Source organism: Drosophila gunungcola, chromosome 3R, assembly GCF_025200985.1.
Source record: "Drosophila gunungcola strain Sukarami chromosome 3R, Dgunungcola_SK_2, whole genome shotgun sequence".
Taxonomy (NCBI): domain Eukaryota; kingdom Metazoa; phylum Arthropoda; class Insecta; order Diptera; family Drosophilidae; genus Drosophila; species Drosophila gunungcola.
The window spans coordinates 10009971-10025284 of NC_069139.1; the positions used below are offsets into that span (position 1 = coordinate 10009971).

General features: G+C 49.7%; 5 protein-coding genes across 9 annotated transcripts; 3 read left to right on the top strand and 2 right to left on the bottom strand.

Annotated features, from left to right (window-relative positions):
* The first annotated feature begins 305 nt into the window (after positions 1-305).
* Positions 306-4081, top strand: LOC128252276 (peroxisomal carnitine O-octanoyltransferase). 4 transcript variants are annotated; one of them, XM_052979891.1, is made up of 6 exons: positions 306-488; positions 1202-1589; positions 2086-2883; positions 2944-3074; positions 3130-3546; positions 3607-4081. In XM_052979891.1, the coding sequence occupies exons 2-6, from the start codon at positions 1212-1214 to the stop codon at positions 3737-3739; spliced, it is 1857 nt and encodes a 618-aa protein (XP_052835851.1). In that variant the 5' UTR covers positions 306-488; positions 1202-1211; the 3' UTR covers positions 3740-4081. The 4 variants fall into 4 exon arrangements, with proteins under 4 accessions (XP_052835851.1, XP_052835852.1, XP_052835850.1 ...); XM_052979892.1 differs by lacking the exon at positions 306-488 and adding an exon at positions 642-664; XM_052979890.1 differs by lacking the exon at positions 306-488 and adding an exon at positions 645-783.
* LOC128252272 (uncharacterized) lies at positions 4016-7708 on the bottom strand. The gene is made up of 3 exons (XM_052979884.1): positions 7545-7708; positions 5865-7471; positions 4016-5316 (listed from the first exon to the last, which is right to left on the bottom strand). The coding sequence occupies exons 2-3, from the start codon at positions 7420-7422 to the stop codon at positions 4562-4564; spliced, it is 2313 nt and encodes a 770-aa protein (XP_052835844.1). The 5' UTR covers positions 7423-7471; positions 7545-7708; the 3' UTR covers positions 4016-4561.
* A 463-nt stretch (positions 7709-8171) lies between these two features.
* On the top strand, positions 8172-11865 carry LOC128252271 (programmed cell death 6-interacting protein). 2 transcript variants are annotated; one of them, XM_052979882.1, is made up of 6 exons: positions 8172-8501; positions 8717-8835; positions 8899-9180; positions 9579-11174; positions 11243-11428; positions 11483-11865. In XM_052979882.1, exons 1-6 carry the CDS (start codon positions 8290-8292, stop codon positions 11599-11601), a joined length of 2514 nt encoding a protein of 837 aa, XP_052835842.1. In that variant the 5' UTR covers positions 8172-8289; the 3' UTR covers positions 11602-11865. The 2 variants fall into 2 exon arrangements, with proteins under 2 accessions (XP_052835842.1, XP_052835843.1); XM_052979883.1 differs by having other exon boundaries at positions 11486-11865.
* LOC128252278 (HSPB1-associated protein 1) lies at positions 11791-13189 on the bottom strand. The gene has a single exon (XM_052979895.1). The coding sequence runs from the start codon at positions 13073-13075 to the stop codon at positions 11879-11881; it is 1197 nt and encodes a 398-aa protein (XP_052835855.1). The 5' UTR covers positions 13076-13189; the 3' UTR covers positions 11791-11878.
* Positions 13190-13689: 500 nt separating this feature from the next.
* LOC128252280 (alcohol dehydrogenase class-3) lies at positions 13690-15242 on the top strand. Its single transcript, XM_052979897.1, has 4 exons — positions 13690-13831; positions 13897-13986; positions 14073-14534; positions 14588-15242. Exons 1-4 carry the CDS (start codon positions 13811-13813, stop codon positions 15152-15154), a joined length of 1140 nt encoding a protein of 379 aa, XP_052835857.1. The 5' UTR covers positions 13690-13810; the 3' UTR covers positions 15155-15242.
* Positions 15243-15314: the final 72 nt, after the last annotated feature.

Here is a 15314-nt window from a genome sequence, read left to right on the forward strand (position 1 = left end):
TAAATAGTTAATTTAAATTTTGTAAGTGCAATAATATACCTTTTAATAATATTAGATTATTATAATAAATAATAATATTAGAAATAGTGACAGTTGAAAAGTGCGATATCTCTGTCTTCTGCTTGCCGCAAAATTTCATTCAGCGAGATTTCGACACAATAAAAAATAATTAATTAATTAATTAAAATAAATAATAATTCATTTGTGGAATAGTTATTACAAATCATGAAAAAATGATTATTTAAATAATAGCGAATAATAACAAAGGCATGCCAAAAGCTTGGCAACTCTAATAGTCAGCTGTTCGCACTGCCAATTTGCAACCGCTTGTAAACAAAGTTTCTTCAGTTAGATGATACAATTATTAATTAAAATAACTACTAATTTGCTTGCTTATCTGCTCAAATGTTATCAGTTATAAGTCTAACTGCAGTAGCACATTAAATCGAGTATAAAATTCAGTTGTTTATCTGCCGTCTCGCTTGCAGGTGTGTGTGGGTGTGTCCGCTGGAACCTTTAATCTAGAAATCTATATTGAAATTCAAATGAAACCGGGTCTTATCAAGAGCCGACGCTGTCTGCCATCGATCGCTAATTATTGAGGTGATATATGTATTATCGCACTGAGTCAGAGGACGCGGTAGGCGGATCCCGCGATCCGATAGTATATAGAGCTCCAACAAGGTTTGCTGCGATATCAGACCCCTGTTTGGGTTCAGTCGTATAACGGCAGTCTGGCGGTTCGGGTCTCTCAGACAAACGTAAATTCCATCGAGTCCAAAGGTCAGTTGCCGAGAAATTGGACAGTGATTTCACCAGTGCGCCGGGCAATTCTCTGGGAATATAAATATTTATAAAGCACCTAATCCGACAGAGAAGCACGGACTTTGTGCCCCTGATTGGTGGATTATCTCGCTGTCTACCTTTATGCCAACAAAACATATAACTTTGAACTTCACACATACACACCTCGTAGTTACATATCAAATTACCATTAAATTGTGATTTTAGCAAACATTCCTTAAATATATCTTGATATGAAGTTCTTTTCGGTTTGAATGTATTTATTGTTAGAACTTTGGACCCGAAATGTACACGAAAGTGATTTCAGATTTGATTATTGTTTTGCTTTCAGTCTGAACATAGGCCTTTTGTTAGCCACCCGCAAACTAATCTACACACTCTGCACAATTCCCTGCAGATAAACCACCATGGATCGGGCAAGCCTATATTTCATGAACAAAGATGATAAGAACACCTTTGATTTCGACGAGACGCTGCCGTCGCTCCCTTTGCCGGAACTAAAGGACACCATGGAGCGGTACTTCACCGCCATCCAACCATTCGGGACCAAGGAGGAATTGGCTCAGGCAAGAAAGACTATCGATGAGTTCCAGAATGGAGTGGGCGCCCAGCTCCACGAACAGCTCAAGAAACGGGCGGCCAGCATGAGGAACTGGCTGGGAACTTGGTGGGAGGACTACGGATACCACTTGACCAGAATGCCGCTCCTGCCCTACCAAGTTATGGTGATGCCCTGTCAGTTGGAGATGGTCGGTGTGCCGGAGACCACGGAATACATGCTCAAGGTGAGTTTGCAGACCTAGACAGCTTAAGAAGAGCAATTCAAATCGTTAGATAGTACAATATTGGATTATCAATTCTTCTAAAGCTCTACGATCTCATTTACGATCCCCAGAAAATTGTACAAAATTTGTATCACCCATCAAAGCAATCAATTTTACCTCAGCTTGACATTTTGTAAAGTTTTTAGATTGGTGCTGTTGTCACATAACTTCTGTTACAACTCCAACAATGCAGAGGTCGGTTTTAAAAATGTGCAATTTCAATTAACGCTTCATGTGTTCATTGGCTTTGATGGCAAACAATTGGCATACTTAGAACAAATTGAAATAGCAAATTGTATTTTAAAAAGGTCTTTTGCTATTAAACAGTTTGGTTTCTGAAATACTACGGTTCCAGGCAGCAAACTTAAGCTGCTTTATATTTAAATATTCATATTTTGTGCAATTTGATTATTTGATATGTTGTGTAATTTCTTGGTTGACTATCAAAATTCCTCAGAGTTTGGCCCGGCACATTCACCATACGCTTGAGTTTTGGGACTTGACTCGCAACTCCAGCATCAAGCCACTTTCCTCGAACGGAGGAAAGATAAAGTACTCTTCTGCGCTGTACAAGCACTTCTTTTCCACGTGTCGTGTTCCCGGCGAGGAGCAGGACCACATCGAGAAGCATTTCCTAACCAAGGATGAGGGCAAGACGCCCAGTCACATCCTGATCTCCGGCAAGGGACGCCAATTCATCCTGGACTGTGTGCATGAAGACGACACTATTCTGACGGCTCCCGAAATTCTGGTGGCGGTGCAGCGGCTGCGCAGCATCCTGGACTACGAGCCGATGGGTGACTGTGTGCCCACTCTGAGCCATGACGACCGGACCACATGGGCTCGCAACCGCAACCGGCTGAGGGAGATCTCGGAGGCCAACAAGGAGACTCTGCTGCTGGTGGAGAGCGCCAGCATGGAGATTTGTTGGTACGACCAATCGCCCAAGGACTACGAGGAGTCCTCACAGCTGGGTTTGTTCGGCGACCTCCATTCCCGCTGGGCGGATCGAAGCAGCAGCATCAATGTCTTCCGCAACGGACGCTCCAACTGGACGGGCGAGCACAGCTGCTACGATGGTACCGTCAGCATCAGTTTCGCCACCTTCATGCAGCTGAGCTTCTTGGAGGTGCCAGAGCCTGACTGGACAGAGGCCGAGCACGGCAAAGTGGCGGAGATCAAGGAGCTGAAGTTCCAGCTGGACGACACTCTCAAGAGCGAGATTAAGCGCGTTCAGAAGGACATCGATGATAGGGTAAGAAAATTATATATATATATTCCTTTAATTAACTAATTACGTTGTTCAACTTTGTAGGGCATTGATGTTACAACGACTTTCACTGTGTTCGATGACTACGGCAAGGAGTTTATGAAAACCCACCGCCTGCATCCCGATTCCTTTGTCCAGGTGGTCATGCAGTGGACCTACTATCAGATGCATAAAGAGTAATTGTTATACGGGTGTTCTAAGCACAATTTGGATTAACGTTATATCCTACAGAATTGCACCCACCTACGAGACCGCCCTGATGCGACAGTACTACAATGGACGAACGGAGACGCTGCGATCCTGCACAGATGCTGTGGCCGAATTTCTGAAGGCCTCCTCCAACAAGCAAGTCGGTGACATGTCATTGGCCCGGGCTTTCCGCAAAGCCGTCGATGAGCACAAGCACTTTATGAACGAGGCCCGTAAGGGACATGGCATCGATAGACATTTGTTTGGCCTGTGGTGCGCGGCATACGAAAACAAAATGGACATTCCCGCCTTCTACGATGATCCATTGTACACGAAGAGCGGCGGCGGGGGCAACTTTGTGCTCTCATCTAGCACTTTGGGCTTCACTGCCAACGTGGGCTTTGTGGCGCCCATGCTACTCGATGGCTATGGCGTCTTTTACTCCATCACCTCTGAAGCGTAAGCTTATTCTATCTGTTTGTAAAACTCCTCCAAGATGTAATATTAATCCATTGCCAGTGTGTTCATCAATACCACCGCCTATCGGGATAGCATCAAGACGAGCGCCCGCAAGTTCAACGACATCTTCAAGGACTCGTTCCGCCGCATTAGCGTTCTGCTGGAGGAGCTTGCCAAGGAGTCAAAGCTGTAAAAAGCACATCTTAGTATTTAGAAATGATTTAATTTAATCGTTTATAATTTCGATCAAACAGTACGCCTTTCAATGCTTATTTCCTTTTTTAATGAATACTGAACTGATTCTATAAAAACTTATTGCTCCAGCAATCAATTATGTCAATCATTATATTAAGAAGATTCCTAATTTTACCCACCTTTGATCGGAGTATAATTGAGAAATTGACCCTTTGTAGGTAGTTTGTAAGTTAGTGTGGCAACACAGGGTGTGCAGCATTCCAAAGTTTTTAGCTTCGTGTTAAACGTTTATTTAAATTCAATGTTCGATTAGTTTATGCAAATACATTTCTCTCGGTAATTCTTGTTTCAACTCTAAAATGCGGCTAAATAAGCTAAGCGCCTAGCCGCTTGAATACGTTCAACACTTTTTCACTTTCGACTTAAAAAGCGAGCGCTGCAGCTGGCCCTAGAAACTACGTACAAATTAATTGGAGCTTGCGCCGGATTACATTAAATATATACTCGTTCTATATACGAAAAGTTTTCGTTAGTAAGTTCGATTATCTGGGAGCTAAATGCTAATTACAAATGGTTCTTACTGCGTTCCTACAATTCAATGCAACACGCCGAGTCGCAGACCCGAGGACAGAATGGGGGAAAAAAAAATCAGATGAGCTGAGTTTGGAGCTGGTTCGTCCACCTAGTGTGGCGAGGGCGGAGGTTGGTAGTAGCCAGCGTGCGGCGGCAGCATTGAGTAGCCGGCGGAGGGAGGCGGAGCGATCCTTTGACCTCGTCTCTGCTGCTGCTGCTGTGGCGGCAAGCCGGCGTACGCCTGCACTCATTCCTGCCCAGTGGCCGGCACCGGCTGAAGGTTCTGCTCGGCAGCCGGTGGAGTGGCCCCTGCCTCGTCCTTCGATCCTCCTCCTCCTACCGGAGCGGCGCCCTCGCCGGTGGCCTGGAAGGCCGAAGGTCGCTGCACAAACATGTTGTCGATGATGTGATCGATGTTGTCCGATATGCCCTCCTCCTTGGCCCCGCCCTTGGCCTTGTGCTTCTCGGAGGGCGGCAGGATGGGGATGGCGTTCGTGGGACGACGCTGGGGCAGGGCAGCTGGTCGGCTGGCGGTTTGGGCCGGCGGCACGAAGTAGGTGGTGCCGCCCACCGTGTTGTAGTTCTGGTACGGCTGGGCGGGCTGCGCTGCGGGCGGAGCCTGGGCGGGCGGCGGTGTGGGTTGCGGCACCACCGAAGGCGCTGCCTGGGCGTAGGCCACGGCAGCCGGAGTGGGAGGCAAGTAGGCGGCACTGGCCGGATTTACGTACGGTGCCTGGGGCACTGGCACCGCCACGGGCACTGGCACTGGCTCCGTCCCGGTCACGTAGTACGGTGCCGTCTGGGCCTGCGGATATGCGGCCGCCGACGGGGCATGTGGCTTTGGTGGCGCTGACACTGCTCCTGCTGCAGTGGGTCCCAGTTGCATGGTCTGTAGCTGTGCCTGCAGCTCCTGCTGTTGGTAGGCAATCTGCATCAGCATGTGTTGGTCCTGGATCATGATCTGCGATTGCTGCGGCTGTTGTGGTTGCTGGTGACACAATCCTGCAAGAAAGTGTATGTTAGATGATACCAAAAGAAAAGAAATGTATCCCTATCTATGTTGAAGATAGGGATTTAAATTCAAATCCAAATGAAGCGAAATGTATTGTTTTTTGTTTATAAGAGTCAGTTTAGATTTAAGGGTTACACTGTTGAAATGAAAATGAACATAGCTCCAGAAAATGCTTGCCTGTCATTTCATTTCGATTAAAGTGAGTATGTATATGTAATCAGCTAAAACCGATTCAAAACTTTACAACGCAGTCCCTTTTGTCGATTGTTACACAAACAAGTTTATCAGTCAGAATAATAAAGTCTCAAAAGTCTTAAATTGTAGGTAGAACGACTGTGTCATATAGCTGCCATATCTAAAAATTAAGAACTGTTACAAATGATCCAAATAAGATCCATCTGTCTTGTAAACTTGTTTACATTTCTAGTCATTTATAGGTTTGAAATAATACTATCGTTGCAGGAAATCAAACCTTAATACATAATGCATATCTTCAAAGGATATGAATAATATTTCCGATATGGAATTTTCAACTTACCGATTTGCTGTTCCAGACTAGACTGTTGCTGGGGATAGCGGGCCTGCTGCTGCTCCGCCAGGTGTTGGGAGGCCTCCTGCTGGGAGCGTCGTAAGCTGGAGTAGCGCTTGGGCGCGTTTCGTTGCTCCTGGTGCTGCTGTGGCGCCTGATTCTGGCTGGCCAGCGAGTGCATCTGGACACTGCCCACATGGCTGGGATCGTTGCGCTGCTGCACCTGCTGCAGGCGTTGCGACAGGTTGGTCGTGGAGAGCGGCGTCTGCGCGATCTGCTGTTGCTGTGGCGGTTGTCGCTGCTGCTGTGGCTGCTGCAGGTGCTGAGGCTGCTGCTGCTGCTGCGGCTGTTGCTGGTTGGAGCGTGGAGTGGTCTGCTTCTGGTTGCGGTTGTCCAGTTGGTCGGGTCCCCTCTCACGCTCACGTGGCTGCTGTCCGCGGTTGTTCTTCTTGAACTCCATGCCATTCTGACGTCCTGGGCCGCCGTTCATCCGCCCAAAGTTGCGGTTCTTGGGCTCGCGATCCCGCTCACGCTCCCGCTCCCTTTCACGCTCGCGTTCCCGCTCCTGCGATCTGTGCGGATTCGAGCCACTGGCCAAGGGCTGCTGCTTCTCGGCCACCATAGCTCCGCCACCGATAGAGCGTCGGTTCTCCTTCTCCTCGCGCGACGAGGATGTTCTTGGCCCTCGTGGCTTTCGCTCGTTGAGGGCCGGGAAGTCTTGTGGACGTGGCGGCTTTCGCTCCTTATTGCTGGCCTTCAGATAGGCCTGTTCGTCCTCCCAGTTCCTTGAGTACTTACTCGGACCGCGTGTATATCGCCGGCGGCGTCGGGCACGAGGCGGTGCGTCCTCGTTCCTTATGTCGTAGCCGTAGGTCTGCAACAGCTCTGCCCGAGATTTGGGCCCCTGATCCGCGGCCTCAAAGCGATCGTGTGACCAGCGATCGCCGCCCGACGCCGGCTGCCACTTGCGCATGGTCTTGGAGGCCTGTGAGATCTGTGGCGTTTGGCCAGTGGGCGTGGCTCCGGCGGCCGCAAGTCCGTTGAGGTCGCCATTTGGCTCCGTCGGTGCCTGGCCAGCACCGTTCTCCGGTTCGATCAGAACCTCGCCCTCGTTCTCTGCCGTTCGGTCGTCGTGTTCGTAGAAAGTGCCCCGCTTGGGAATGTACTGGGGATTGCTCCGGTCCTCGTCGACCTTCTTCTGAGCCTCGCTGTCGGCGACGGAGCGGTCCATTGCCTGCTCCCCCTCGCCATCCTCCGACTCGCTGCCCACCTCCTCGTCCTCGTCGTCGGTCTCCGACTCCTCTTCGCTTCCACTGCCACTGGCGCTTCCGCTGGCACTCTCCTCGTCGTCGTAATCCTCTCCTCCCTCCAGATCGCTGGCCGTGTCGTACTCCGAGTCGTGCGGATGCGAATTGGAGTTGGGTTCCTGAGTGGGCGAGGTGCCCGGCTCCACATCCCCGGCGGCATCCGCTGTGGGCGTTACGGCCACCTCGCTTGCGAGGGGAGGCGTGGCCTGGGGGATGTCGGTCGGGGGCGTGGCCGCCGTCGGTTTCTCCACTTCGGCCATCGCGGGGTCTCTTCGATTTTCTGCCTCGCTACTGCTGCTGCTGCTTCTTCTGGGGAATGGAATGGGTTGGGATTCTAGGTGTCACTGGGACAGCTACGCTACAGTTTCCTATCGCAACTCACGTGCAAATCCTCGCTAAGTGCTGACTGCTCTATTAATTATGCTGTTCGGAAATGGAAATTGTGCAGAAAAACCAATCTTTTCGCTGAGTTTTCTCGACAACAACGCAATCAGAAAATAGAAAGTCTAGGGTTACCTTTCTCCTTCGCCGCAGTGCTGCAAAATGCTGCACAGCACAAGACGTAAGCCTTGGAGGAAAAACGTAACGTGGCAAAAAAACGTTTTGCAGTACTGGTCATGGTGGTTAAACTACTCATTTTTAAATTTACAAAAAAAATAATTAAAAAAATTAATTTCGTTATATTTGTGACTACATTTATATATTTACTTATTGTGTGCAATTTATTTGTGCTTTTATTCGTAACAATTAGAACTAAAACAAGTCAAAAATGGTCATTAAACAATTGGGTTATTTTAATTCATACACTCTTTATTAAATTAGAAATACTTGTACGGTTAAATCTGCCTTTTCCTTTAAATTTATTTATATTTTCTTTCAATGCACAATTGCTTTCTTCTTAAACTAGAAATATTTGTACGTGGAAAACCGTCTTTTCTTTCAAATTCCCATATATTTTCTTTCAGTGTGTGCATCCCATCCCGGTAATCGAAACTACAATCGACGGTGTGTCATCACTAGGCCAGCTGTTGGAGGAGAACGAGACCGCAAAGCGGAGTTCGAATAAAGACAGACGGTTAATTAATATCACATCACGGGCAAAAAGCAACTCCTCAGAACAGGAAAAGATGTCGAAGTTTCTGGGCGTGCCGCTGAAGAAACCGTCGGAGGTGGACGTGGTCAAGCCACTGAACAATCTTATCCAAAGTACCTACAACGGGGCGACGGAGGAGGAGAAAAGCAAGTATGCGGAGGCAGTAAACGAATTTTCGAAACAACGCAATACGGCGATTTGGAAATTCTTTGAGAAATACGAGGCTTCACTGGAGATTGTATATGCGTGAGTATTTTGGAGGTATTTTGTGGCCTTTTTTCGGGGATCTCCAGATGAGTCACCCGGCTGAAAAGTAGGAGCCAATCACACTCATACTTATAGTGCTACCTGGTGCTTCTGTATTAGTGTGTGGTCAGACGTAAACAAGCTATCGGATGACGTAGTCGTTTACTAATCGGTATTGTTGCCTCCGGGTATTATCATCTCTTTTGTATCCGTAGCTATTATGATCAGATCTGTGCGCTGGAGACAAAGATATCAGTTAGCGAACTGCAGATACCCTTCAAGTGGAAGGATGCCTTCGACAAGGGCTCCATTTTCGGCGGCAAGATCAGCCTGAGTGAGTGATTCATCCATAGGCCGTATTTATTTCACCACTGACCTCCCATCCGATCCTCAACAGCCCACACCTCCCTGCTCTACGAGAAGGTATGTGTCCTCTTCAACATTGCCGCCCTTCAGAGCAGCATCGCTGCTAATCAGGCTCTGGATTCGGATGAGGGGCTCAAGCTGGCCATTAAGCTGCTCCAGCAGAGTGCCGGCATCTTCCAGTACTTGAAGGGAGCCACGCCGGCAGCGGTGCCTTCGGAGCCCACGCCCGATCTCAGCCAGGACACGCTGACCGTGCTTCAGGCTTTGATGGTCGCCCAAGCCCAGGAGGTGTTCATCTTGAAGGCCATTAAAGGTATGCTGAAACTTATTCAAATTATAGCACAAAAACAACAACAAGAAAAAAACTGCTCTTATCTATGAGTTAGTTTCTTTATTTACAAAAGGCTATCGCTATTATATCAGTTGATAGCCTCTTTAAATAGGTCGTTGTTTAACAACTAAAATAGATTTTTTTAAAGCTCTTAAATGAAAATCTTTAAAAAAATGTTAATTTTGTAACTTATAATCTAATCCAATTGTAACTTTTGAAATTATTTTATTATAAATTGTAATCCCAAAAATTTGACCATAAAACTCGTAGTCCCTAGACTTTATAAACAAACAAATACATTAATTGCATATCAAGATTAATATTCTTATAAGAAAAATCAAATCCGAGGGTATGACCTATGTACTTTAACTTACCCTCAGATAACATGAAGGACCAGATCATCGCCAAGCTGTGCTGCCAGGCGGAGGAGTTCTACGCCGATGTGCTGCGTGCCATGCAAAAGGAGTCTGTGCGCAGTCTGTGGGAGAAGGAGTGGATCCCGACTGTGGCTGGCAAGCAGGCTGGCTTCCATGCCCTCACCCAACTGTACCAGAGTCTCGTGTGCCGTGCCTCCAAGAAGATTGGTGAGGAAATTGCCCGCTTGCGCAATGCCATTGAACTATTCAAGGCGGCGCAGTCTCGCGGTGGAAACGAGACGTACTTGGACGAATACTTCAGCCGTGCCAAGCGCAACCTGGCCGAGTCCACCAAGGACAATGAGTTTATTTACAACGAAATTATACCCGATCTGAGCACGCTGGCCTCGCCGGGCAAGGCCCAGTTGGCCAAGCCGCTGCCCATCGGTGTGCCCCTGGCAGCAAACTTTAAGGACATCTTCTCCAGCCTGGTGCCCGTGGAGCTGCATCGCGCCCTCACCGCCTCCGATATGCGCCGCAATGAGATCGTAAATGTGGAGATCATGAAGCTGCGTGAGGCCACGCAGACTCTGAACGCAGTGCTGGCCAGCCTAAATCTACCAGCCGCTGTGGAGACGGCTGATGGCAACAGTGGTCTTCCGCCGTCACTGAAGGACAAGGCCGTCGAAGTGCGCCAAAAGGGCGGCATTGAGAATGTGCAGACGCTGCTCAAGGATCTGCCCGAGCTGCTGAACCGCAACCGCGAGATCCTGGACGAAACCGAACGACTATTGGACGAGGAACGCGACTCCGACAACCAGTTGCGGACTCAGTTCAAGGAGCGCTGGACTCGCATCGGCTCCGACAAGCTGACGGAGATGTTCCGCACCAATGCGAAGAAGTACCGCGAGGTCATCACCAATGCCATTGAAGCCGACAAGGTGGTTCGCCAGAAGTTCGAGGCCAACCAGAAGGGCATCCAGCTGTTGTCCCTGCCACCCGATCAAATCCAGCAGTCCCTACCCTCGGCCAGCGGCAGCGTGGATCCCAACTGCTCCAGCGTGCAGCGTCTTAAGAAGCTGATGGACGACGTGGAGACCATCAAGGCGGAGCGCGAAGCCGTGGAGTCGGAACTGAAGGCGGCCACGTTCGACATGAAGGACGAGTTTTTGATTGCCCTGCAGAAGGATGGTGCCATCGATGAGCCCGCTCTGTCATTGGCTCGCATTGGCCAGGTGCTCAATCCCCTGCAGCAGCAGGTGCGCGAAAGCGTGGAGCGCCAGCAGTCGCTGGTTGCCGACATCCAGAGCGCCCATGGTGCCTTTGTCTCGGAGACAGGCAGCTGCGGCAGTTCGCGGGACACCTTGTACCAGGAACTGGCCACCGCCTACGACAGCTACATAGAGCTGTCCGGAAACCTACAGGAAGGCACCAAGTTCTACAACGACCTCACACAGCTGTTGGTCGTCTTCCAGAACAAGATCAGCGACTTTGTGTTTGCCCGCAAGACGGAGAAGGAGGAGCTGCTCAAGGATCTGACCACGGAGTCCAGTCGCCAGGCTTGTCCGGCCACTCCGGCACTGCCCTCGCACTACGCCTCCACCTCGGGCAGTGGCAGCGGTAAGTGGAGGAGCTCCTCTCCTAACTTTGACATGGAAAAGTATATCAATTTTGATTTTCCCCCTTAGATATTCCACCTGGCTCCGCCCCGAGTGTGCCACCAGTGGCGTCCACGGGCAACATTCCGTATCCGGCCCAGGTGCACGGCATGCCCGTTCCGTATGGAGCCCAGCCAGGTGTGCCCTATCCCGCCTATGTTCCCGCGCCCATGCCACAGAGCTTCAATCCTTACGCCACCTTGCCGTATCCTGGAAGTAAGTGATAGAGCCAAACTTATATAGATTTCCAGTAATGAGTAATCTCTCCAGCAGCCTATCAGTACCAGGGATTCCCGCAGGGCCCTCCACCCGGCCACTATGGCACCTACCCCGGCAGCTATGCCAACCAGCAGGGCGGCTACCCCAACCAGAAGCCACCGGGCTGGTAAACCATTAACCATAAACTTATCAAGTTCATGTCCACAAGTGCACAGCATGTTCCGCACAAGGGTCAATCGCATGGCAGAGCCTCGGATGAGTCTGGATGGATGGATGGATGGATGGAGAGGCAAGATGGGATGGTATTCGGCATTTAATGCTTCGTGTTCTGGTTCTGTTTGAAAATTGTATGATACATGTTGATGGCTTACTGGATTTTAATCTCATATATGCAACAATATTATCACGTATCACAGTAAAGTGCTTTCCCTAGATTTGTCTGTTCAGCTATGACGTTTCACTTTGTCGCAGTCTCCGGAAGAACTCCCGTTTCATTCCGGCAATCACCCGCGGAGCACACATGCTGCTCACCAGGAGCTCCCAGGTGGAGCATATGGGAGTGGACTCGGGTGGACTTGCACCAGGAATCTGGAATCTCCTGGCGTTACTGTTCAGCAGCAGCTTGTACTCCTCCTGGGGCATCACTTCCAAGGGTCGCACGGTCAGGTTGATGCTGTTTAGAAGGCTCTGCCAATCCGCTTGGCTGATGTAGTCGGTTTCCCAGAGCTTGCGATTGCTCTGACCGCTTTCCATGTTCTGCACCGCCTGCTTGAACTGGGCAAACAGTTGGCTGGGCTTGGCCGAGATATCGTCCAGCTGGTTGGGATTGAGGAGATACTGCTTTATCATTTGACTCTCGCCCTTGACGCAGCTCTCCACGATGTGCTTGACCAGGAACTCGTCCAGAGCCAGGTCCATGTCCGCTTTGAGCGGCACCCAGTAGTTGACACTCAGCGAGGTGGACATGGCCTCGACGTAGTGCCACCAGTGGCGTGGCACGATGAGCACATCGCCGGCCTGCAGGGTGCAATGATAGGCATCGCGGCCTAGTTCCTCATAACGCTGCATCTTCTCCGGATCCGGGGCGTAGAAGTTTTCCAGGCAGTAGACACTGGACTCCTCGTACGGAATCCTCGTGCTCTGCAGTGGCGTTTCGGGCGGAAAGAGCAGCCAGGACTTGAAGCCGTGCACCTGCACCACGATGTTCACGCCGAAGGTGTCGTAGTGGCATGGTGTGTTGGCCTGTTCCGATCCCAGCCAGAGGCTGAAGTCGTTGCCGTGCTCCGGGAAGCCGAAGCACGAGAAATCGATGCCCTTCAGGCAACTGGCTGGCATCTCGTGGGCACGCTTGTACTGATATGCCGCCCAGTGGGTTTGATCCTCCTCCAGTACGCCATATTCGCGCAGGAACTGCTGCATGCCCAAGTGGCTGGCCTTGGTCCGCTTCCGCTCCCACTGGGGTGTCGTGCTGTCCGACAGGGCCATCAGCTCGAATTCCGGAGGTTCGGTGGCCTCCCGGTCGAAACGCTCGCACCAGTCGTGGAGGGAGCCCTCGAAGCAATCCCATTCCAGCGGGAACTGGTCCAGGATAAGTGGCACGCGGGTGTTTAGGATGAGGTCCCTCAGCTTGGAGTTCAGTGACATTTTTCAATTGTTTATATTTCGATTATGCTGGGGCCAGTGTGGCTGATACCCAAAATTTGATAAAATAACTTTAGAATAATAAAATTACAGTTTATTCGGCTTTTCTTTAGGTTTCAACCAATCTAAAACTTTTAAGATACTTTTAAATTAAAGATAAATTGTTATTTAGCAGATTTACAGATCCGCTAAATTTTTAGTACCATGTATTAAGAAAATTTTGTTTAACACTATACAACTGTATTAGCTCTACTGAATTTAAATTGGTTTAATATTAATTAAACACCTGTCTAAATTGTAATAAATCGCAGTAATATACTCTCTTTTGTCTTTCAATAAAAAAATAACGGTTCTAATTCGGCTTTTCTTCAGACTTTTGAAATAACGGTTTTTTTATTGTGGAATTTGACAGATTTGCTCAATTGTTTTTGCCATGCATTAAGATTATTCTCTGGTATCCACTATATTTTATATGGTTTAAATTAATTTAAACATTTAAAATTATCTTGTTCAAGCCAGTCTTTAACAATAATGTTGACCTCTTACAAGAACTGTAGAACTAGCCGTATAAATTGATATTTTCTTTCTGACTCCAGATGAGCTTTGTGGGATATTTCGTCGATCGCTACCTGGTCACACTGCCACCGCCCGGCTTTTCCCGCCTCCTCTGCCTTATCGCCATTCGCTCTCCACTCGCCAATTGGATCTTGTCGCAAAACTTTCCACTAAACTAAAAAGATGTCTGCTACCGAGGGCAAGGTGAGTGCAGCAGCGGGAATGTTAATTAGCTGAAACAATTCATTGCTTGTCAATTTCATTGCCAGGTAATCACATGCAAGGCTGCAGTGGCGTGGGAGGCCAAGAAGCCGCTGGTCATCGAGGACATCGAGGTGGCGCCGCCCAAAGCGCATGAGGTATGTACATATGTACATAGATATCTCTGTGGAAAATTCCACTCCCGATAATCCGATTCGGTTATCACCTCGAATCTCCCAAAAAGGTGCGCATAAAGATCACGGCCACAGGCGTCTGCCACACGGATGCTTTCACCCTGAGCGGTGCCGATCCGGAGGGCCTTTTCCCAGTGGTCCTGGGCCACGAGGGTTCCGGCATCGTGGAGAGCGTTGGCGAGGGAGTGACCAACTTCAAGGCCGGCGACCATGTCATCGCCCTGTATATCCCGCAGTGCAACGAGTGCAAGTTCTGCAAGAGCGGCAAGACGAATCTCTGCCAGAAGATCCGACTGACCCAGGGCGCTGGAGTCATGCCCGAGGGCACCTCCCGTCTCAGCTGCAAGGGCCAGCAGCTGTTCCACTTTATGGGCACCTCCACATTTGCCGAGTACACGGTGGTGGCCGATATTTCGCTGACCAAGATCAACGAGAAGGCGCCGCTGGAGAAGGTCTGCCTGCTGGGCTGCGGCATCTCCACGGGCTATGGAGCCGCCCTGAACACAGCCAAGGTTGGTGCACTAAAGATCCTCTTTCTTATTGGTTACCTAACATGTCATTCCAGGTGGAACCTGGCAGCACCTGCGCAGTTTGGGGCTTGGGAGCCGTAGGCTTGGCCGTGGGATTGGGCTGCAAAAAGGCCGGCGCTGGCAAGATCTACGGCATCGACATCAATCCCGACAAGTTTGAGTTGGCCAAGAAGTTCGGTTTCACCGACTTTGTCAACCCCAAGGATGTGGCCGACAAGGGAGCCATCCAGAACTACCTGATTGACCTAACCGATGGTGGTTTCGACTACACATTCGAGTGCATTGGCAATGTTAACACCATGCGCGCCGCTTTGGAGGCCACGCACAAGGGCTGGGGCACCTCGGTGGTCATCGGAGTGGCCGGTGCCGGCCAGGAGATCTCCACGCGACCCTTCCAGCTGGTCGTGGGTCGCGTGTGGAAGGGTTCCGCCTTCGGAGGCTGGCGCTCCGTTTCGGATGTGCCCAAACTGGTGGAGGACTACCTGAAGAAGGACCTGCTGGTGGACGAGTTCATCACCCACGAGATGCCGCTGGCGGAGATCAACGAGGCGTTCGACCTGATGCACCGGGGCGAGAGCATTCGCTCCATTATCAAGTACTGAAGATGATTGTTTTTCTTTTCACTTTTTTTTATACCACCATGCGATTGCTTAGAATAATAAACACCCAGTGTGTATGTAATACTATCTGCATTGGGGGTCTGGTTCCTCTCTCGTATGTGTGTTTACCCCTCATAATTGCTCGGCTTTGCTTATCTGCCTT

Excerpts from the sequence above, each read along its gene's own strand:
- LOC128252272 (XM_052979884.1), bottom strand. The coding sequence starts at position 7,422 with ATGGCCGAAGTGGAGAAACCGACGGCGGCCACGCCCCCGACCGACATC. Across the intron at positions 5,317-5,864 it reads TAGTCTGGAACAGCAAATCG|GATTGTGTCACCAGCAACCA; the intron begins GTAAGTTGAAAA and ends ACTTTCTTGCAG.
- LOC128252278 (XM_052979895.1), bottom strand. The coding sequence starts at position 13,075 with ATGTCACTGAACTCCAAGCTGAGGGACCTCATCCTAAACACCCGCGTG.
- LOC128252276 (XM_052979891.1), top strand. The coding sequence starts at position 1,212 with ATGGATCGGGCAAGCCTATATTTCATGAACAAAGATGATAAGAACACC. Across the intron at positions 2,884-2,943 it reads AGAAGGACATCGATGATAGG|GGCATTGATGTTACAACGAC; the intron begins GTAAGAAAATTA and ends TCAACTTTGTAG. Across the intron at positions 3,547-3,606 it reads TACTCCATCACCTCTGAAGC|TGTGTTCATCAATACCACCG; the intron begins GTAAGCTTATTC and ends ATCCATTGCCAG.
- LOC128252280 (XM_052979897.1), top strand. The coding sequence starts at position 13,811 with ATGTCTGCTACCGAGGGCAAG. Across the intron at positions 13,832-13,896 it reads TGTCTGCTACCGAGGGCAAG|GTAATCACATGCAAGGCTGC; the intron begins GTGAGTGCAGCA and ends TTTCATTGCCAG. Across the intron at positions 13,987-14,072 it reads CGCCGCCCAAAGCGCATGAG|GTGCGCATAAAGATCACGGC; the intron begins GTATGTACATAT and ends TCTCCCAAAAAG.
- LOC128252271 (XM_052979882.1), top strand. The coding sequence starts at position 8,290 with ATGTCGAAGTTTCTGGGCGTGCCGCTGAAGAAACCGTCGGAGGTGGAC. Across the intron at positions 8,502-8,716 it reads TCACTGGAGATTGTATATGC|CTATTATGATCAGATCTGTG; the intron begins GTGAGTATTTTG and ends TTGTATCCGTAG. Across the intron at positions 11,175-11,242 it reads CACCTCGGGCAGTGGCAGCG|ATATTCCACCTGGCTCCGCC; the intron begins GTAAGTGGAGGA and ends TTTCCCCCTTAG.